Raw genomic sequence first — 22302 nt, 5'->3', positions numbered from 1 at the left:
TTGACCTGCGGTGGGGAATTGGACGCCTTTGGTTTGTTCCTCTAGATCCACCCTCTGCCTCTGTCTCCCCTGCTTTGTGCCCTGGGATGCTGACCTACGTGGACTGCCTCGGTGGCTCCCCCGTCCTCTGGTTTCTGAGCCCAGCCATTGGGAACCCTGGTAGGGCATCAGCGGGCAGAGGCTTCAGGTCAGGGCACGAATTCCCCCAGCTGTCCCTGCTGGCTGCTGGGGTCGGCTCCTGTCAGGCGGCCCCCTCATGCAGCTTTCTCTCTGGGCTCCTGGCCTGGCTCCCTCCCCTCGCCCCTTAGGCCTAGGGACAGTAACAGCTCCCAACAGTGACTGGCCTGGGGTACCGCACTGCTGCTGGTTACGTTCCCCAAACTTCTTCTCCGACTTTCGTTAAAGGTCCCTTTACTCAATTCTCATGAACTTGATAAAGCTCTCTCCTTGCCCAGCTCCAGTGTCCACGTGGCTCCTGCCAGGACCCCGTCCACTCGGGGGTTGTCCCCAAAGCTGCATTTTAAGCAAGGAGCCTATTTGAAACATGAGCACGTCTAGAAGTGCTGCTCCAGGGCCTTTCATGCTTCCGAGTTCTTTTTTGGCCCCTTACTACTTAACTCACTTGAGACTGAGGTGTTTTTCAAAAAGCAATTTTATCAGGAAATAAAGAAAAAAGAAAAGAAAAGACTAATACGGTTCAATGAGAAAATATAAAGGCATAGACACGGGCATATCCACAAAGCCCAGCCTCCCTGTCCATAAGGAGGCCTATACCGTGCCGGCCTGGCAGGCCCCATGTACAGACCATCAGGCCTTAGTTTCCTCATTTCTGGAAAAACCCTGGGCCGTCCCGGTGGCACAGAAGTTAAGTGCACATGTTCCCCTTTGGCAGCCCGGGGTTCGCCAGTTCGGATCCCGGGTGCGGACATGGCACTGCTCGGCAAGCCATGCTGTGGCAGGCATCCCACATATAAAGTAGCGGAAGGTGGGCATGGATGTTAGCTCAGGGCCAGTTTTCCTCAGCAAAAAGAGGAGGATTGGCAGCAGTTAGCTCAGGGTTAATCTTCCTCAAAAAAAAAAAAAAAAAAAGAGAAAAATCCTACCCCAACCAATAAATTGAAATGATCCAAAACTGTGTGAATTAATCACGAATATTACTCCATCCTCAAAGTCTCTTTAACAGTAACTCCTATTAAAAGCTTGGTGTGTATCCTCCCAGGTCTTTTTCTGAACATTTATAAACCCATATATATTCTAATGTTTTTTACACAAACAGATAAGCCATTTGCTACACATGCTGATCTACTTTCCTTTTTCATTCAACATTGTTTCTTGAAGATCTTTCTAAGTCCGTTCATATAACTACCTCTTTATTTTTTTGATTCTTTTTTTAACAGCTCTATTGAGATATAATTTACTTACTATAAAATTTACCTGTTTTAAGTGTACGATCCAGTGATTCTTAGTAAGTTTATGGAGTTGTATGACTATAACCACAATCCAGATTTAGAATACCTCCATCAGCCCTACAAGACCCCTCGCGCCCGTCTGCAGTGGCTCCCTGCTCCCAGCCCCAGCCCTGGGCACCACTCATCTGCTTTGTGTCTATAGATTTGCCTTTTCTGGACATCTTCTGTCAATGGAATCACACGATGTATGGTCTTCTGTTCTGGCTCCTTCCACTTGGCATCGTGTTTTTCACCTGCGTTTAAACCACTGCATTCAATGCATCCCATGGTGCGCACGCACCTTCATGGTTTATTTCCCTAGCGATGAACATTCAGGTTGTTTCTAAGCTTTGGCTTTTATAAATAGTGCTGTGACGAACATCCTGTACACATTTGTCCCCCTGTGTGGGTATTTCTACCGGGTAGATTTCTAGAAGTGTAATTCCTGGATCAGAGCGTGTGTGCGCTGAAACAGATAAGATTAATTGCCTTCTCTAAACATTGTACCTATTTACTCTCCTAATAGTGGATGAGAAAACTGTCTTCTAATCTGGTGGATTCTGACCCAAAACTATAGGGTGTAGACGCCTCTGCTTGACTCCTGGCAGTGGCTCCTCCAAACGACTGGAGTTGTCCCTTTGTTCTTCTGATAACTTTCTTCATAGTTTTCCCCTTATTTTAATGACTAAAAGCATTTTTATTGTGACTAGTGCGTAGACTACAGATTGTAGAAAACTTGTGTTTATAGCAGAAAGTATCACAGTGCAATGGATCACAGGTATCTGTAATCTGGGGAAAGAAAGAGAATGTTATCAGGACCCTCAAAAGCCCCAACGAGCTCCTCCTTGATGGGTTGAAACCGCGAATAAAGAAACCGCGATTAACATCATCCAAACTTTTGTGGTAACCATCCCTTTTCTTTAGAGTCTGCACTTATGTTTGTGCGAGAGATTCGTCCTGACCAATTGAGTGCAGCTGGAACTCTGTCTCCCCAGATTCCTTTCCTGGCGTAGGCCCAGGTTGGCGTTGGCCGGAAGAGACTTTGGGTGAGATCTGGAAGGCCGAGTGAGCAGAAGCTGCCGTCTCCTTATGCTCCGGATGGTCAGCGCAGGGCACCAGACGCTGTTACACACCCTCGCTACCTGCCAGCTCCTCTGGTTGGCGGGGGCCAGCACCTGGGCCCGCAGCCCCTCCTGCTCCCGAGCCAGGTGTGTGCCGACCTTCGTGATGCCGGCTCATCTTCGCCAGCAGGCCATCCGGCCCCGTGTTGAACTTGGAGGCCGTGAGACCAGCACAGGTTTCAGTCTGTCCTCGCAGGTTCCAGCTTGTCCTCACTCTTCTCCGCTTTTTTAAAAAATATTATTTTATTGGGATCATATTGACTTACAACATGGTGTAAATTTTAGGTGTATGTTATTATATATCAGTTTCTGCAACGTGCTCACCACCAATAGTCTAGTTTCCATTCATCACCATACATATGCGGCTCTTTACCCCTTTTGCCCTCCCCTCACCTCCTTCCACTCTGGTAACCATGTGTTTGTTTATCTTCCACATATTGGTGAAATCATACAGTATTTGTCTTTCTCTGTCTGACTTATTTTGCTCAGCATAATACCCTCAAGGTCTATCCATGTTGTCACAAATGGCATGATTTTGTCTTTTTTTATGGCTGGGTTGTATTCCATTGTGTATAAATACCACTTCTTCTTTATCCATTCATTCCTTCTTGGGCACTGGGGTTGCTTCTAAGTCTTGGCTATTGTGAATAAAGCTGAGATATGCATATATCTTTTGGGCGTGTGTGTGTGTGTGTGTGTGTGTGAGGAAGATTAGCCCTGAGCTAACATCTGCTGTCAATCCTCCTTTTTTTGCTGAGGAAGATTGGCCCTGAGCTAACATCTGTGCCCATCTTCCTCTACTTTATATGTGGGACCCCTGCCGCAGCATGCCTTGATGAGTGGTGCGTAGGTCCACACCCGGGATCCAAACCGGCGAACCCTGGGCCGCCGAAGTGGAATGTGAGAACTTAACGGCTGCGCCACCAGGCCGGCCCTTGCAGATATCTTTTTGAATTAGTGATTTCATGTTCTTTGGACAAATACCCAGTAGTATTCTCCGCTTCGTGTGCATCTTTCCTTCTCCCCTGTCTGCCCTGCCACTTTCAGGACCCAGCAGCAGCAGCGAAGACCACAGCCTGCCCTAGACTATTCAACCAGCTCCCACAATTGCATCCAGTACAATCCCTGTAAGGAGTTGCTCCTCCTAGTGGCCCTGCTTTCTAATTGGACTTGGTGTGGTAGAGCATGTGTCTCAACAGAGGGTGTAGTTTTGCCTGTCTTTGCACTTTGTGTTGGACTCCGATCGTCTCATTGACTGTGCTGCCTGCCGGCTCAGAATAGGGTGGCCCATCTGAGGCTGCTCGCCCATGGCCTGCGCCCCTGAGCCTCAGCTGCCCTTCCTGCTGTCAGATGACTGACACGTGGACACCCCCAGCACCAGGCACGGCTGAGTCTAGGTGCTGAGGAGTAGACGGGCCCGACCCCTGAGAGAGGAATGCTCTGAGAAGTTCAAATATATATTTTCCCGTCTATTTCTAAGGTGCCTGAAATGTCACCATTAGAAAAGCAAGTATCTGAAAGAACAAACCGAACTAGGAATTTTTACACCAGCTCTGCCTCTGTCCAGCCACGAGGTTTTGGTCCAGTTGCTCTGCTTGGGCCTCAGTTTCCTCATTTACATGTTGAAGCGTCGGCCTGGGGGGTCTCTAGGCCTCTCTGGCTCGCCTATGCATGGGGGTGCGGTTCTCTATGTGGGTCTATGTGCAACGAGTTTCAACGTGACATGCGAACTGGGGTCCTTCTTCGTATCGCCCAAGAGAGACTGGAAGCTGTCCCCACCTAGCGAACAAAGAGAGGTCATCCTGCAGAGACCAGGGAGGGGCTGTGGTGGAGGAAGACGGCATAAACTCGGCGGACAGAGACAACACAGGTGGTGTTACGTAAGTCAAAGAACATGCAAGAGGGGCTGGTGCAGACTGAGCAGGCAGATCCAGGCAGAAAGGTGCTGGGTCCTGACACAGGGCGACTCGGGCCTGGAAACATCGGAGGGAGGAGAGAAATCAACAGCTCAAAGACAGGCCCCGGATTTGCCCCGTCTTAGTGACGGCTTGACTAGAAGATTGTTTGTGCCAAGACTGTCTTTATGAGACAGAAAGAGAGAGCGAGAGAGAGAGAGGAATAACTACTAACAGAGTTCACGTAAGAACAGCTCAGGGTGTGCCTCCTTGCTTCTGGCTTCATTGCAGCCTCTCATTTCCCTTGGAGAAGAATGTTTCCTTTAGTCCTTGTTCAAGGAAGAAAGCGCAGCGTCCCAGACCCAGCGTGAGACTTGGTCTGTCTCCTCCCCCCATGGTCCTCTCCTCTCAGGAGCTGTCTGGTCCTTCCACTGCCCAGTCAGGACACCACTGCGCCCTCTGGCAACTCGGGAGTCTGGTCAATACATGTTCCCTCGCCTTTCCCTCCTGCTGAATCAGAAGCTGTTCTGAAGGCTCGGCCGGAGCAGCACAGTCTTCCTGGAGCCTGGGCTCAGCGCCGCGTCTGGCACAGAAGCAGCACGGAACAGGGATTATTGTTGCTGAATTAATCCTACTTGCTGGATGCAAAAGGAAAAGCACTAGCATGAGCTGGGAGTGGTCGGTACCTGCCCCCTTGAGCGCTCTGGCTCGGAGGTTTGGCCTGCCCTGCAGGAGACGCCTCTTTCACAGCCGCGGCTGCCATCTTCTTGATTCCGTGGTCAGACAGCTGTTAACACGAAGGGGATCGGAACCTGGGGGAAGTTGGAGGACTGTGAAGTTCAGTTCCCCGTTCTCTCTTCTTTCCTTAGGAGGTTGCTCAGGGTCAAGCCCTGTGACCAGGAGCTCTGCAAGGTAAGGCCCTGTCTGCTTTGGTCACTGTGAAATCCCAGAGCCCTGGAGCAGTTAACACTCCACAAGTACTGTTGAAGGAGTGAGTCAAGTCCTTTGTTTTGTCTGGGTGACATATTATAAATCATTTCCCCGCTCTGCACGGCTGCCCTTTGTCAAACCCTGAACGATGGGCGTGTGTGTGTATTGGGTGGGAGAGGGGAGCGACGAAGGGAGGTGTGTACTGGGAGCTGCTGGTTGAGCTCAGCAGAGCTCTCTGACTTCCTGCTACCCAGTCTGGCTGCTTTGGTGGACTTGACGCTTCTAAATCCACCCTTGACACTCTTTTTTTGGCTGGGAAAGAGTCGCCCTGAGCTAACACCTGTTGCCAATCTTCCTCTGTTTTTTTCCTCCCCAAAGCCCCAGTACGTAGTTGTATATTGTGTTGTAAGTCCTTCTAGTTTTTCTACATGAGCAGTCGCCACAGCATGGCTACTGACAGACGAGTGGTGCAGTTCCACGAAGGATTAGAACCCCAACCGCTGAAGCAGAGGGCACCGAACTTTAACCGCTAGGCCATCAGGGCTGGCACACCCTTGACGCTCTTGACTACCGTTCCACCCAAGGACATGAGAGGCACTAGATGGTCCCAGGACACATTCCCTTCCATGATGCATGTTCAGCAGCCAGAGGCTTGGGCTGGGGATGAAGGAGGCAGAAAAGCCAGCCATATTCTCTATTTCCATCCTTCTCTCTGTGGACCCAACAACAGCAAAGGCATGGCTTGACTGTAAAGCCCCTCTCTCAGGACCTCTGCTCACCCTTGCCCGAGATCTCTGTAGCAGTTCAAATGCAAGTAATGGAACACCCACCTAGAAGTGGTTTATACAAAAAAGCATTTAATTGTCTCTCTTAACAAGAAGTTACAGGTAGGTGGTTCCAGGGTTGATTCAGTGGTTAAAGTTCACCTTTTTGGAACTAGGATTTTGCTTCCAATTGTGGTAAAATATATATACAACATAAAATTTACCATTTTAACCATTTGAAAGTGTATCATTTAGTGGCATTAAGTACATTCACATTGTTGTGCGACTATCACCACTGTCCAGCTCGAGAACATTCTCACTACTCTGAACTGAATTGTGTACCCATTAAACAACAACTCCCCATTTTCTCCTCCCCCCAATCTCTGGTAACCACTGTTTCACTTTCTTCTCTTTGAATCCAACTGTTCTAGTTACCTGTGTAAGTGGAATCAAACAATATAAGTGACTGGCTTGTTTCACTTAGCATGACGTTTTCAAGGTTCATCCAGTTGTAGCATACGTCAGAATCTCATTCCTCTTTAGGAGTGAATGATATTCCATTGTATGGACATGCCGCATTTTGTTTCTCCATTCATCTGTGGATGGACGTTTAGATTGTCTCCACCTCTCGGCTGTTGTCAATAATGCTGCTGTGAACTCCGACAAATATCTGTTTGAGTCTCTGCTTTCAGTTCTTTTGCTTACACATCTAGAATGGAAATTGCTGATCATATGGTAACTCTATGTTTAATTTTTTGAGGAAGCGCCAGGCTGTCGTGCACGGTGGCTGCACCATCTTACATTTGCACCAGCCTTGTACAAGGGTTCCAGTTCCTCGATATCCTTGTCAACACTTGTTATTTTCTGTTTTTCTTTTTCTGATAATAATCATCCTAATGGATGTGAAGTGGGACCTCATTATGGTTTTGATTTGCATTTCTGTAATTATTAGTGGTGGGCTATTTGTATATGTTCTTTGGAGAAAGAATTTTTGAAGAGAAATCCATTTTTGAATTGGATTGTTTTTTAATTTTTTTTTCTGTTGACTTGTAAGAATTCTTTATATATTCTGGACATTAACCCCTTATAAGACACATGATTGGCAAATATTTTCTCCCATTCTGTGGTTTGCCTTTTCACTCTGTTAATAGTGTCCATTCATGCACAGAAGTTTTTAACTTTGATGAAGTCCAATTTATCTATTTTTCCTTTTGTTGCCTATGCCTTTGTGTCATATCCAAGAAATCATTGCCAAATTCAATGTCATGAAGATTTCTCCCTATGTTTTCTTCTAAGAGATTCATAGTTTTAGCTCACATGTTTAGGTGTTTGATCCATTTTGAGTTAATTTTGTATATGGTGTAAAGAAAGGGACCAATTTCATTCTTTTGCATATGAGCATCTACTTTTCCCAGCACCATTTGTTGCAAGACTATCCTTTCCCCATTGAATAATCTTGGCACCCTTATTGAAAATCATTTGACCCTTTATGCTTAGGTTTAGTTCCAGGCTCTTTCTTCTCAGGTTCTTTTGATCCTCTGGCTCCATCAGTCTAAGGATGTTGGGCTTTTTGCCCCATTGTCACAAAGTGGCTGCCTCAGCTCCACATATCATACTCTATAACCATATTCAAAGGCAAGGACCAGGGATATATGTGTGTGTGTGTCTCTCTCTTTTTAATCAGGAATATTTCTCAGGAGTCCCCTAGCCCCAGCAGGCTTCCTCTTAAGCAATGGTGCGTTGAAGCCAGTTTGTATCTGCTTAGGAAAGCAGATTATTACATTCTCTAGAATTTTGTGAGCTGATTGCTAAACACCACCACCCTTCAAATGGCCATGGTGGCAGCATTTAAACCAGGGAACTTGGCGAACGCTGCAGGTCACGACATTTTCCCCAGAAGTGGAGTTGACCAGCACACTGTTAGTCAGAACGGGGTGATACGGCCACTCCTAGCTTAATGGGGTTTTGGAAAGTGAGCATCTGTCATTCTCGGCCTCTCTCAAGGGAGCTGGACCACGCGAGCAGGCGGCAAAGGGAGAGCTGGGGAGGCACTGATGGTGTCGCCACTGATGGCTCCCAGTGGCAGGAAGGTTTTGTAGTCACTTGAAAGAACGTCTTTCAAATGTCCCGGAAGACAGAGTGCTGTGGGCTCAGCAGACGGGCGGACAGAGCTCTGGCAGCAGACACAGCAATTCTGGCAGGGCTGGGGCACCAGGGCAGGCTTTCCAAGCCACACAGCGGGCACCCGGGAAGCACGTGGCCTCGGAACTTCCTGTAGCCATGATGGCGGCTCCTTGACCCGGAGACTGTGAGCAGCCAGGGGCCGTGAGGCTTGGAATGGGATGCTGAGGGGAAGGGAGGAGCCGTGAGGGGCTGCCACAGGGGCGGGGCGCCCTAGAGCGTGATAGAAGTGTTCCCTGAAGAAGAGCCCACAAAGGAAGGCCTGCTGTCCTTGGCCAAGAACTCCTTGCTGACCAGGCCGTGGATGGCCATGATCCTGAGCAGTCCGTGGCGAAACTTCTGGCCAATGAAGGCGTAGATGAGGGGATTGAGGCAGCTGTGGAAGAAGCCCAGAATCTCGGTGGCGTCCAGGGCCCGGTTAATGTCATTGCGACGCACACAGGTCTCCTGGATGACCTGGAGCCTCATGAGGGTGTCTGAGACCAGGACCAGGTTGTAGGGCAGCCAGCAGAGCAGGAAGACGAGCACGACAGCAAAGATGACCCGCATGGCCCGGTGCTTCTGCCCCATGTGGGCCTGAAACAGCGTGCGCAGGGTGAGACCGTAGCAGAACAGCATGACCAGCAGTGGCACGAGGAAGCCGAAGGTCTGGGGCAGGACCCGCATCACCATCCGCCATTTTGTTGTGTTGGCGCCCATGTCCTCGTAGCAGACTGGGCCAGAATAGGGCGGGTAGATGGCCTTTCGGAAGAGGAAGACGGGCAGGGCCAAGATGAAGGACAGGATCCAGATGCCCAAGCATATGAACTTGACCCAGTGCCGCTTCTGGGTCAGTGTGCGTGTGGCGTGGACGATGGCCAGGTAGCGGTCCACGCTGATGCAGGCCAGCAGTAGGATACCGCTGTAGAAGTTGACTTCCTTCAGGAGCGAGACCAGCTTGCACAGGACTGTGCCAAAGGTCCAGCCCTTTGCCTTGGAGGCGGCCCAGATAGGCAAGGTCAAGGCAAAGAGCAGGTCGGCTATGGCCAGGTTCAGCAGGTAGACATCAGTGACAGAGCGGCTGACCCGGGTGTATAAGACGACCAGCATCACCAGGGAGTTTCCCAGCAGGCTCAGCAGGAAGACCAGGGCGTAGATGACGACCAGGGCATATGTGTTCATTTCCAGAGTTTCTGGCCGGCATGGGGCCGAGTCCGGTAGAATATAGGGCAGGTCAGTGTTGTAACTGTAATTGCTGAACTCTTCATCATAGTAATTCGCAAAGTTAAATTCTCCCATACTGGAGGCGAACTTAAATCCTGGCCTAGAGAAGAGAGATGAGTGTTACTGTAGAATAACATCTCCCCAGCTTCTAGCCTGTCTGCCAATGAACCTCTCTGTGCTGGCTTGTACACTACCTGGAAGGAACTGTCGCTTCCGGAAGTGGTGGGGGCTCTATGGTTATAAGACACATTTAGGATAAATGGTACATTTCAAAAAAGAGTATGGGTCCCTTCAAAGTCAGACAGGTTCTTAGCATTATCCATGGCATCGCCATCACCCCAAACAGTGTTGAAACTTCTCTTCGGATAATCCCTACAGAACGTGTTGTCTAGATCTCTCATTGGAGAGCATCTCTCATTGTTGAGGCTGAATTTAATGTCCGAAACACGAGGTACCATTCAGTTCTCAATCTGGGGCATTAAGCCCGCAATCTCATTGGAGCCCCAGAAAAAGATCCAGGTTTGACTATAAAGCTGAGAGATGAATCCCTTTGTCCACCTTTCTGAAAGTTATTTGAAAAGGAGAGTTCTGGAAAACAAGTTTGAGCCACGGCAGCGTGCAGTCTCAGGATGCAGGAGCCCTGCTCTGGGAGTATTTGTGTGGTTCGAAAAAATATATTAAAAATTCTAAGCAGGTGGCTGACGGACTCATTGTCCAAGTGGGTGGCAATATAACAGATTATCTTGGAGTTCTGGGCAGCCCCATTCTGCTGTGCAGCAGGGAGCAGAGCATATGGGGGAAGGGCAGCAGGGGGCAGAAGAGACAGGTGGAGACACACTATTCTTGTTTTGGTGGCTTTTCAGTCCTGGTGGGGCCCCTTCCTGTCCTGCCAGTGCCTGCCTTCAGCCATCCCTGACTCCTCAGCAGCCCTAGACCAACCTCAGGTAAACCCACCTCTCGTTAGCTCTGCCCTTGTTGCAGGGGGAAGCTTCTAGGGGAAGCTGCAGTCACTCTGAAATATTACCCTTATTTTCAAAGAGGAAGTAAACTAAAGTAAACCAGCTACTGAATTAGCTTTCTTTTGAACCACAGACCATATCAAGCCAGTTCTTTTTTTTTCCAGGGGTCCATCATTATATTTCAATTCCTGTGTAGATTACATCATGTTCACCACCCAAAGACTAGTTACAATCCATCACCACACACACGTGCCTAATCGCCCCCAGGCATTTCTTTATAACAAGGTATGACCATCCTTTGACCACAGCCAAGTCTGTAACCCACCTCAAAGTGAAACCCGGTGTTCAAGAAAAAAACGTAGAGTTAAAAGTCTCAGGAATTCCTTTACATTCACTAGAGTGATCATAATAAAAAGAGATGGGCAATAATGATGTTGATGAGGATGTGGAGAAATTGGACCCCTCATACATTGCTGGTGGGAATGTAAAATGGTGCAGCTGCCTTGGAAAACAGTTTGGCAGTTGGTCAAAAAGTTAAACGCAGAGTTATCATATGACCCATCAATCCCAGTCCTAGCTGTGTACCCAAGAGAACTGAAAACGTCCTTCCTCACAAAAACTTGTACATGAATGTTCACAGCAGCTTGATAGCCAAAAAGTGGGTCCAATCCAAAGGCACATCAACTGAGGATAAACGCAGGGTGGTGCACACACACGATGGAATCTTTCTCAGCGCAAAAAGGAGTGGAGTCTGACACACACTGCAACACGGACAATCCTTGAAAACATTATTCCACATGACAAAAAGCCAGACACAGTGGGCTTCACACTGTATGATTCCATGTATGTGAAACGTCCAGAATGGGCAAATAGGTCAAGAGAGAAAGTAGACTGGGATTGGCAGGTGCTGGGGGGCGGGCAGATGCTAATGAGCACAGGCTGTCTTCCGGGGTGATGAAAATGTCCTGGAATTCACCAGTAGCGATGGTTGTACAACTTTGTGTGTATACTAAACACCGCTGAGTTGTGCACCATAAATGCGTGCCTTTCATGGTGTGTGAATTATCTCTCAATTTACAAAAAGACTAACTAGAGGTATATAGCCTGGCAAAGCAAATACAAGTATTAAAACAACAACACCACCAACAGCAAAAGTCCTAGGAAGCTTTTCCTATTAGCAGGAGAAAGTCTGTTACTGTCAATCATGTGTAGCAGAGAATGGTTTAAGAGAAACTGGAAAAATAATGCCCTTTTCCTCTAGAGTGATAGACCTCATAGGCTTTGCCTTCCTGGGAAGGTATTCCTTTCTTCCCTAACTGAATGGGGGCTGCATAAATCGCCTTCTCAGCACAGGGAGAACACAGATAAAGCAGGCTCCATCAGTCCATGAACCTAGGAAGATGCGATGATGAGGAGGGTGGGGCCCTGTCTGGCCAGGAGGATGGGGTGGTGGTGGGAGAGGCAGATAGTAGAGCTGGCTCAGCCAGTGTTGTCAGCAAGACCTGCTGGAAGTCACTGGCTCTGTAGTCCCACGGTCACGAGCAAGTTTGTTCAGAGGCCCAGGGTTATGTTCAATGAAGTCAGGTGGTCACCTCTGCCAGCAGATGATCAGGGATGCTCTTAAGGGAACAAATGACCTAAGAGAAGACCCACCTTTGAGAGTGGGTGCAAAGCATGACAGGTGCAGAGAGTTTGAGCCCGTGGAAAGCAGAAGCCACATTCCTGAGCAGCAGCTGTGAGAGGGCAAGGCTGGGGCAGCCACAGAAACTGCCCCAGCAGCCAAGCGTGTTTCACAGGGAAGTCCTGCTGCTGGGTAATCAGTGTTCGGCTGTGCTGAGGGCGAGTGTGCACTCCCTGGCAGGAAGGATCAGCTTCAGGGTCCAGCAGGCAACCATGCCAGTCAGGACAGAAGGCAGAGAACTCAGGAAAGAGAACCAGGCCCGGGCAATGACCGCCTGCCACTGGTGGGAGAATGTTTTGTTGTTGTTTTTTAATTTACCAGTCTCTGGAGAGGATGTTCTGACAGTTAAAGGGAGAAACTAAGGGAAGAGAGATGACATATCTGAGATCTGCTTTGTGCCTCGCAGCTCCATCATCTCCCTCGATCGTTACACGTGGATATGATTAGCCTGTGAGAGGATAGGCACAGAGAGGCTCAGAAACCAGCCTGTGGTCACACAGCCTATGAATGCTGCATCCAGGATTCCAGCTAAGTGTGAATGGCTCCATGAACTATTTTCAGTCTACAGACCTGCTTCTTAAGAAAAATCACACCTCAGCTTTTGACTTTTAGCTCAGAGGAGGCCAAGGTGCAACTTTCTTCAATTGTCTTGAATCCAGGTTCTTCTGACACCAGCTACCTCCACCATGTCACCTAAGTCCAATCCCAATGAGATCAAAGTCTTATACTTGAGGTGCACAGGGTGGGGTGGGGGGAGTTGGTTCCATGTCTGCCCTGCCCCCCAAGATTGGCCCCCTGGGTCTGTCTCCATAAAGGCTGGTGATGACATCGCCAAGCAACTGGTGATTGGAAGGGTCTGAGGGTTACAGTGAAACTGACCATTCAGAAGAGACAGGCCCAGAACGAGGTGGTACCTTCTGCCTCTGTTCCGATCATCAAAGGGCTCAAGGAAGCGCCAAGAGACAGAAAGAAGCAGAAAAACACTAAGCACAGTGGAAACCACTTTTGATGAGACTGTCAACATTGCCTGACAGACGCAGCACCCATCTATACCTAGAGAACTCTCTGGAACCAGTAAAGAGATCCTAGGACTGCCCAGTCTGTGGGCTGCCATGTTGACGGCTGCCACCCTCATGACATCATAGATGACATCGACAGTGACGCAGTGAATGCCCAGCTAGTCAGGAACTACAAAGGAAAATGTTTCAATACAGGATCATTTGACACCAAAAAGAAAAATAATCACACTTCATATATTAAATATATTTGTAAGCTAAGTTCTGGAGCTATCATAAAGTCAAGCTGTATATAGTTCACTTCTGTTATTTGATGTTTTGTGCATTGCTTTCTTTGCTATTCTTTTGCCCCAGAATTAAAGAGACAGACCTTGCAGGAACACCCTTGAACGTGCTGACGCTTACCGACCACCCAGTCATGTTCTCGATAACCAAGCAGGAGGTTCCCTCAATGAGCAAAGCTGCCAGCCCCTTAATGACTCATGGCAGTTCAGAAACTTCATAGACTGGATGACTCTAATTTATTTCATGAAAATGCTGTAGTATGGGGACATTTATAAGATCCCAAACATTTAAGGCAATCTTTTTGAACAACAACGACAAAAAATTCAAACCATCATTTTAACGCAATTCCAGTATCCTTTCTCTCTATAAATGTAATCAGCACATAATTGCAGTTAACACAATGCAATAGGGGACTCCGCAGTGTGTGGCAGTCCCCAGCCCCAGTCCTGGCCCAAGCGGAGAGAGATGGCCGGGTGGGGAAGGGAAGGAGGCGGGCAGAGAGGCGCCTTAAGTGGTTGTTGAAGGAGAGCGTAGGGAAGAGAGGCAGAGGGTCTCTTTTGGGGGTGAGGGGGGCCTAATGAGAGAGAATGAAGAGACTGAGGGTGTGGGCGAGGCCCACCCAGGTGAGGGGATAGATGCTGGGATTAACGGAGGCTGGGGGTCAAGGGGCACAGAGAACAGAGTGGTGCTGGGCGAGGGGAGGGCTGGGCATTCCAAGACTTACCAGGACTCTGGGCTCTTCACCTGTAGGCCGCCTCCAGGAGGGCAGAGCTGCCTGACTGAGAGGGCGCGGCGCTGAGAGCTCGGCGGAGGAAGTGAGCGTGGATTAGATTGCCCAATGCTGGGGTGGAGCCCCCGAGGGTGCCAGACGCTTTTGATTAATTTGAATAATTAATTCCCAGGTCAGCTCTTTGACGCCAGTCGTTTTAGGGACTGGTGGAGTTCATATTGGAAAAGGACCTGTGGCGTTTTCTAACCAATCTTTCCATTGCACAGATGAGGAAACCAAGGCCCCCACAAAGGAAGCGGTTTGCCCAGGAGCACACAGATTCCTCTCATCGTTGCCCCATCTCAGCAGCCTCTTCCAGCAACCTGTCTGACTCTCCCACCCCCCAGCTGCCCCGGCTTCTCCGTGCTTACTATCCAGACGCTCTGCTTCTCTTGAGCATCTCTCACATCTCCTAGGTGAACAGCTGATTAAGACAACCGGGATGGAACCTAAGCTTTGGGCAAGTCTGGAAGCTTCTGTCCGAGGACATAACGCCTCCTGTCTCCACCCACCCACCCACCCCGGGAACCCTTAAGGAGCCCCACAGATTCCTTCTCGAAGCCACATCTCTTTGAGAAACCCCACACCTGCATGGGAGCCCCATTCCACCTCTCCTTGTCTTTTGTTTCACTCCCCAGCCATCTGCTCTGACCACGAGGCCCTCTTAGGGCACTGTTCATTCTCAGCTGATTCACTCGGGGGTGGGTCTGCAGGAACTACCACCCCCAAGACCATCCAGTTTGGAAAGAAAGCCTTTTGGTAAAAGTGAAGATCCCACCCAAGTTCAAACACATTTTTGAGAACAGAGTTGAATGACACTAAGAACCTACTTTGTCCCATTTACTATTGATTACCATTGAAAGGATGAACACAGGCAGAGCAGGGCACACGAGTCCCCCCTCCCTCCCCAGCTCTCACCCAGCGAACAACGCCTGATGCCCTGCTCTACTCCTCACCTTAGCCTCCTGCATCTGGCACCCCCTGCCCCATGGAGCGCTCACAGCCCACGCAGACGCACCGAACTGCCTTCCCCAGGGGAAGAACCTTTGACTCCAACTGTTCAGCAAATGTCATCTGTGTCAACCCCTCTCTTCCTCATGCTGGAGAAGAATGCGAGGACTCCTGGCCAGGGGATGCTAAAACCGGAGGCTCATTACACACAGAGAGCGGTGGATGGGAGCAGCGGTTAAGAACTTTTGCAAGCTGAGCAACTCTGGGCAAGTGACCTTTTTTTCTGAGTCTCAGTTTACTCATCTGTAAACTGAGGTGGATGACGGAATCTAACCCATGGGGTGGTGCCGAGTTGAAATGAGGGATTACCCGTAAAGCACTTAAGACACGTGAAGTGCAATGTCGGCGTTTATTTTCATGATAATTACGGCTGCAATAGTTGATCAGCTAACAGCAGATGCCTCCCCACTGCATCCCCCAGCAAGGGAGGGCAGCGGACCTGCCTGCAGGCTGACTTTCATCTTAACTTGCTCTGACCTGGATAGCAACAGTCATGTTGGCTGTGATGGGGAGTGTCGACCAGGGTCTAGCTTCCAGGAAAAATACTTTCCAGAATTCGTAGCGTTAATCCTTACAACAACCCATGAAGTAGGCACTTTCTAAATGAGGAAACTAAGACTCTGGGAGTTAAGCAACTTACCTAGAGTGACGCAGATGAGCTGGGTTTTGAGAGTTTTTTTCACCTGACCTCAAATCCTGCATTCTGCCCACTGCAACATGGGACCGGATCCCAGACTCAGGTTTCCGAGCTCTGTTAGGTGCCTGTCTATCCCAGACAACTGAACAAGGTGTAGAAAGGAGAGCCCAGACCTGACATTTTCCAACTGGCCCACTTCTTTATCTTCAGTTTGATTTTGCTTCCACTGAGCCCACCAGAGGCGGATGGATGCAGGCGCGAATAAAGAAGCAGCATCCAGTCCTGGCTCTGCCGTTAGTGGTCAGAGCGAGTGTGGACCAGGCTTTTCTCTCTGGGCCTTGGATAGTGAGATCGCTACTTACATTTAAGTGAATGAACATAAAATAAAAAATACAGCTCCTCGGTCATACTGGCCCCATTCCAAGGGCTCCACAGCCACAGGGGACTAGGGCCTGCCGTACTGGACAGTGCAGGTACCAAACACTGCCATCACCGCAGGAAGTTCTCCTGCACTGTGCCGTCTGGGCGGAGACAGTCATCTTTAGCTCCGGCCTCTGCAGTTCGTCACCTCAGTTCTCAGGGGACTCAGAGGAGGAGACTGGAGCTTCCAAGTTCTTTCCATCAGAATATGCCCGCCCCCAGCCCGACAGAGCAAACAGCTCACCTACCTGCTTTTGCTTGACAGCTGCTGGTGTGACTGGAGCAGCCACTGATACCTCCGCTGTGACTCAGGGTGTGGTGGCAGTCAGGGCTGTTGGACAGGAAAAAAGTGAAGCAGCCTCTGTGGAGAAACTTCTGACTTGGAGCTGCTGAGGGGGAAATCCAGGAGGCCCACCAGGGGAGGTGTTCCCACAGAGGAGCAGGGAGATCTGTCCTGAGACTCTGACTCCAGGCCAAGGCTCCGCCTGGCGACTCTACCGTGGGTGTTGGGGATTTTCACGCCTTCCTGTCTAATGGCTTCTGGAGGAGCCTGCCGGTCTGAAGGTGGAAGTTGGCCTAGTCCACCTCTGCCTCTGAGCCTTTTGAATCTGCACCTCCTTCTTGACGAGGAAGATGCAGGCAACCCCAGTGCCCGCCGACAGACTTGCCTGAATTCGCGTGCACGCTTTCTTCCTTCCTTCTAGGGTCTGCGTGAGAAGTGTCTCTCCTCTTTCTGGTGGGTTCCTGCATGTGGCTCTGGGGCCCACTGCCTCTCACATCCTTGAGGATCCTGCCTTCTGGCCCCCTGCCCCTCAAACATCTCCTTCTTTCAACTTGCTTGCCTTTCTCTCCCTCCCTCCGTTCTACCCGCTTTCGCTACTGCTCTCCCGTGCTTTCTTTTTCACAGGCAAACTTCTTGAGAAAGCAGAGAACAGCTGCTGTCCCCACTTCACCACCTCTTCTCTGCTTAACCCACTGCAACTGGCTTCCTTCCCATGTTCTGCTGAAACAGCTTTTGCCAAGGTTACCCATGACCTCTGGGTTGCTAAACCCAATAAACCCTTTCTTAAATAGAACTGCTTTAATCTAAAAATAAAGCATGCATATTGTAGAGGACGTAGGTGATACAAAAGCATATAAAGCAAAACATGACAGATTCCCTCTCGTCCCTCTGTTCACCCATATCTGGTGTACATCTTTCCAGACTTTTCCCACGCATACACACCCATGCATCACCTAACAATGGGGACACTTTCTGAGAAACGCATTGTTAGGCTATTTTGTCATTGTGTGAACATCATAGAGCGTACTGAAGGGGAACAAAATTTGCCACCCCAAAATGTGTCTTCTTAACATAAGGATTATTTTAGGCTGATTATTTTTAAGAAACAAAAGACTCAGAAAGTCTTCCTCAGTGCTTCCTCCTTAACTGCCTAAAAGAATTCAGACAAAAACCTTTTCTCCGGAATTGACCTGTCACCTTAGCATCGTGAACTGGGTGGTGGACGGGGAGGAACATAGACAAGCCTGTTGGTTGGGCTCCCCTCTGTGTTCTTCTGTTTCTGTGTGGCCAAACACTTGTTTTCCAAATGTTTGCTCCTTTTCACCTGCCTGTGAATTGCCTGCCTTCCCATTAAAGAATCTGACTCTCCCCACACCCAACATCCTCTTTTGTCTTTAGCTGAGCGTGGTATTTAAGGTCAGGGCTTCGGGCATTTTGGTGAGTTACTCAGTTTTCCTGGGTTTCTCCCATATATCACGTTATTAAACTTTTGATTGTTTTTCTCTTGTTAATGTGTCTCATGTCAATTTAATCCTTAGACCAGCCAGAAGAACCTAGAAGGTTAGAGGAAAACGTCTTCCTCTCCACAGCACTTGCACAAACCTGGATGGTACAGCCTGCCACACGCCTATGCTAGATGGTACCCATCTTATGGAAATACCATCATATATGCAGTTTGTCCTTCACAGAAACATTGTTAGGAGACACATGACTGTCAGACATGTTTTCCTTCCTTAATAAAAATGATATTTAACTAGTTATATTGTTCCGCACTTTACCAAATATTATAGACCTATTCCATATCAGTACACATAGATCCATCTCACTTTTTTCAGGGGCGACATAGTGGTCCATGGTAGGATGTATCATGATTTGTTTGGTAATTACCTTATAGATGAATATTTGGGTTCTTGCCATGAGCATCTTTGGGTGTAGGTCTTTGGGAACTTGGATGAGTGTTTTTGTAGCTTCAGTGTGATTTTGCTGGGCCGTATCTGTGGATGTTTAAATTTTGATAAATACTACCACATTGCCCTCCAAAAGGGCTGTACCAGTTTACTCTCCCATCATCAGTTTAGGAAAGGGCCTGTGACCCTACATACTCGTACTCTCTCATATTTGTCTAATATGTTAAAATACTTTCTCCCAGCCTGCGCTATGCTTTGTAACTTTATTTGTGGTGAAGTGGTTGCTGTTCAAATCTTACCTTATCAGATCTCTGCATCAGTTAATCCCACTGACTCCGTTCTCTTCTGGGTCACATTTACTGCTTTACTTTTCAATTCATTCCTCAACTATGGTGGTTCCTTGAGGGTCTGCCTGGGTCCTCTTCTCTACCTGCTCTCCCTAGGCCAGCCCACCAGCCTCCTGGGCTTCAGCCTCCACTCAAATGTGCCAGTGTCTCCTACACCCATGGTTCCCAACTTCTCTCCCAAGCTCAAACTATTACATGCAATTACCTCCTGAGCTCCCCCCTGAAGTCCCACAGATGTCACCAACTCAACGTGGAGGAAATTGGTCTCATGGAATATTCCTGACGCACGCATTCTTCCTCCCAAGCATCTTCCATTCCGGTCCTCTGTCCCAGCCGGAAACGGGCACACCTCTCATGCTCTCCTTGCTCTTCCTCTCCACAGAGACTATCTCCTTAACCTCCCTCTAGGGTCTCTCCTCCTCCTCCCCTTCACTGACAGGGACAGGCAACACTCCACTGTCTCTCTCCTAAACTGCTGGAATGGCCATGTGATAGCTGTGGAGTCCGGAGCTGGGCTGTCTGAGTTAGGATCCCAGCAATGTCACTTACTGGTTGTAGACTTTTGGGCAAGTTTAGTCACACTGGGTCTCAGTTTCGGCATCTGTAAACGTCTGTATTATAAGCACTAAGAATGGAGCTCGGCCCTGTCGACAGCTACTGCCGCTGCTCGACTCCTATTCTCGGTGCTCTCTGCCTCACGCCTTGCCCTCCTCAATCCACCCTCTATTCTGCTCCCACACCCATCTTCCTACAGGGTGAACCGGGTCATGCCCTTTTCCTCTTACAACCCTTCAAGGACCCCCGTCGCCCTCAGACAGAATCAAACTCCTGACCGGGGCTCCTGGTGGCCCTGTGTACTTCTCCAGCCTCATTTCAGGCTGTGTGGAGAGGCCGGAGCTGGTACTGAATTAACAGTATGCAGATTATGATCTGCTGAATGAGGGCACACAAGCCACGAACTCGGGGTCAGCCAGCAGCTCCCTCGTCATCTGAGCTCCCACTTTGGGGAACTGAAACCCATGGGGTCGTTTTGATCGATTAAATACACCCACCCAAAGGAAGCAGAGTCACAAGATTTATTATTTTCAGATCCCAGAAGAGGGTGGGGGGTGCAATGAGACAGGGGAAGGGTAGTCCTCCCTCTCAGTTCGGGCAGCAGGAGACGGAGTGAGCAGCCAGCCTCTACTACATAGAAGGTGGTTGGGACAGTCACTAACCCTTTGTGGGCTCAATTCTAAGTGGCTGTTTTTTTTTTTAATTAAAAAAAATTTTTTTGAGGAAGATTAGCCCTGAGCTAACATCTGCTGCCAGTCCCCCTCTTTTTGCTGACGAAGACTGGCCCTCAGCTAACATCCGTGCCCATTTTCCTCCACCTTATATGTGGGACGCCTACCACAGCATTGCTTGCCAAGCAGTGCCATGTCCACACCCAGGATCCAAACCGACGAACCCCAGGCCGCCAAAGCGGAACATACAAACTTAACTGCTGTGCCAGCAGGCCCGTAAGTGGCTATTTTTTTTTTTTTTTGAGGAAGATTAGCCCTGAGCTAACATTGGCCACCAATCCTCCTCTTTTTGCTGAGGAAGACTGGCCTTGAGCTGACATCCATGCCCATCTTCCTCTACTTTATACGTGGGACGCCTGCTACAACATGGCTTGCCAAGCGGTGCCATGTCCACCCCGGTATCCGAACTGGCTTACCCTGGGCCTCCGAAGGGGAATGTGCAAACTTAACCGCTGCACCACCAGCCGGCCCCCCTAAGTGGCTATTTTAAAAGGTGCCCTGGGAGAAGCAAAGTGGGAATTCATGGCAAAAATCCTAAGCTCAGGTCCTTATGGAAACATCCAGGCTCTGGATGTGAGCAGGGTTGTCATACTGTGAAATGCCTTGGCAGCAACTTGGAAAAACAAAAGTTGTTCCTTAAAAGTCTCAAAAACTCAGAAAAACAAAACTGGTTCCTCTCATCACGCAGGCCACACCCCCTTGGGCCCTTAACTCCAGTCCCAGGGAACCTCTCGCACTTCCCCCAAGAGCTGTTCTGGTTTCCCTTGGGGCCTGGCGGGCATTTTTCTTTTTTCCTTGGAATGTTCTTCCCCACCCTCTCGGTCTGGCCCCCTCTCCCTTTTCCTTCCAGTTCAGCCCAGTTGTCCCCTCTGAGGACTGCGGTCCCATCTCCGTGCTCTCTGCATTCCCAGGGCTCACCTCTATCCGGGCTTTAAGAACGGGTTTCGCAATCATCCGCTTGCTTGGCTGCTTCCTCCCTCCCATTGTGAGGTTCTTAAAAGCAGGGACTATACCTATGTATAATCTCTTTTTCCCCAAACCAACTGCAGTGTCTGGCATATCCTAGGTGTTTAATACCATTTTGTTGAGCACAGTGAGTCGACAAGGTGGGGAAACTGAGGTACGTTGGAGCATCCGAGTGACATCTAACTTAAAGAAATAATTATGTCGCGCAAATTTCCCAGGGCATCCCCAGTCCATGAGCACAGACAAAATCCATCAAACACAATAAACCAGACTGAACTGGCTCAGACCCTGTGTGCCCACGCGGGGCTTCAACCCCCTGCAAAGTGCTCCTCAGGAATTTGGGGGAGTCTATTGGGGGTGTCTCCCACGTGCTCCTCTGGGTGCTGCTGTGCTAGACATGTGCCCTGGTGTCACTGTTGAAGCACTGGCCCCCCTGCAGAACCATGCTCTGTGTTGGGGGGTGGTCTCTGGGGACCCTGTGGAACCTTCTGCTGGAGGGTCGCTGGGGTCTGACGAACTCTTCCAATGTCTTTGTGGGGATTCTGTGCTCTCCATGGGACTTGGTGGGGACTCTTCAGGGGGCAGAGCTAGAGGCTGGTCCTCAGCATTGCCCTTCCATCCCTTCCAACAGGGGAGAAGGTCAAGCTCCCTCTTTCCAGGCCCCTGGTTTCCTTCCGATGAGTTCTCGTCCAGGAGCATCCTGCTTCCTCTCTGAACATAGGCTTCTGCTAGGTCCCCTCTCCCCTGTCAGTTCACCAGGCAGTTCTGAACTGCATGCTGGAGTGCCTGCTAGAATATGACGTCTTCTGCCATAGCAGGAACCCTGCCCTAATGAAAGTATATGAGCAACTCTGACCTTCGGGAAGGGACCGCTGCCCTTTAGGGTAGGGGGATGCTACTGCCCTGGTTGCTCCGGGAGCCCCAGCTCTGCCCCAACCCCCTCCCTCCCCCGCCCCCCACCTTGTTGCTGCCTTTGCTAAGGAGAAGTTCTCACCCGTTCTCCAGAGCAGGAACTATTGTTGCAAAACTCTTGCTCCATGCGATGGTAATGGGATGCAACTCTGGGCGGTCCTGACCCCAAGCAGCAGTCCACAGGCTCTGGTCAGAGCCGCAGGGTTGCCCAACCTCTGCAGAGGCTCTGGCAGTCTGTGTGAGGCACAGGGGATGGGACAGCATGCGTGCGTGTTTGGGAC

General features: G+C 49.6%; 1 protein-coding gene, 1 long non-coding RNA gene and 1 pseudogene across 3 annotated transcripts; 2 read left to right on the top strand and 1 right to left on the bottom strand.

Annotated features, from left to right (window-relative positions):
- The first annotated feature begins 3793 nt into the window (after nt 1–3793).
- On the top strand, nt 3794–18114 carry LOC139083450 (uncharacterized). The gene is made up of 2 exons (XR_011540159.1): nt 3794–5376; nt 14480–18114. It is a non-coding gene; the product is annotated as an uncharacterized lncRNA (long non-coding RNA).
- LOC103564145 (C-X-C chemokine receptor type 2) lies at nt 6232–17303 on the bottom strand. 2 transcript variants are annotated; one of them, XM_070619890.1, is made up of 2 exons: nt 16569–17303; nt 6232–9642 (listed from the first exon to the last, which is right to left on the bottom strand). In XM_070619890.1, the coding sequence occupies exon 2, from the start codon at nt 9615–9617 to the stop codon at nt 8553–8555; it is 1065 nt and encodes a 354-aa protein (XP_070475991.1). In that variant the 5' UTR covers nt 9618–9642; nt 16569–17303; the 3' UTR covers nt 6232–8552. The 2 variants fall into 2 exon arrangements, with proteins under 2 accessions (XP_070475991.1, XP_008537941.2); XM_008539719.2 differs by lacking the exon at nt 16569–17303 and adding an exon at nt 14208–14901.
- On the top strand, nt 12733–13617 carry LOC139083449 (large ribosomal subunit protein uL11-like; annotated as a pseudogene).
- Nucleotides 18115–22302: the final 4188 nt, after the last annotated feature.

The sequence above is a fragment of the Equus przewalskii genome, chromosome 5, assembly GCF_037783145.1.
Source record: "Equus przewalskii isolate Varuska chromosome 5, EquPr2, whole genome shotgun sequence".
NCBI classification, from domain to species: Eukaryota; Metazoa; Chordata; class Mammalia; order Perissodactyla; family Equidae; genus Equus; species Equus przewalskii.
The sequence above is the reverse complement of the archived record's forward strand: the minus strand, read 5'-3'. Positions and strand labels throughout refer to the sequence as shown.

What these genes read in the sequence shown, in the direction of transcription:
- LOC103564145 (XM_070619890.1), bottom strand. Translation starts at nt 9,617, where the DNA reads ATGGGAGAATTTAACTTTGCGAATTACTATGATGAAGAGTTCAGCAAT.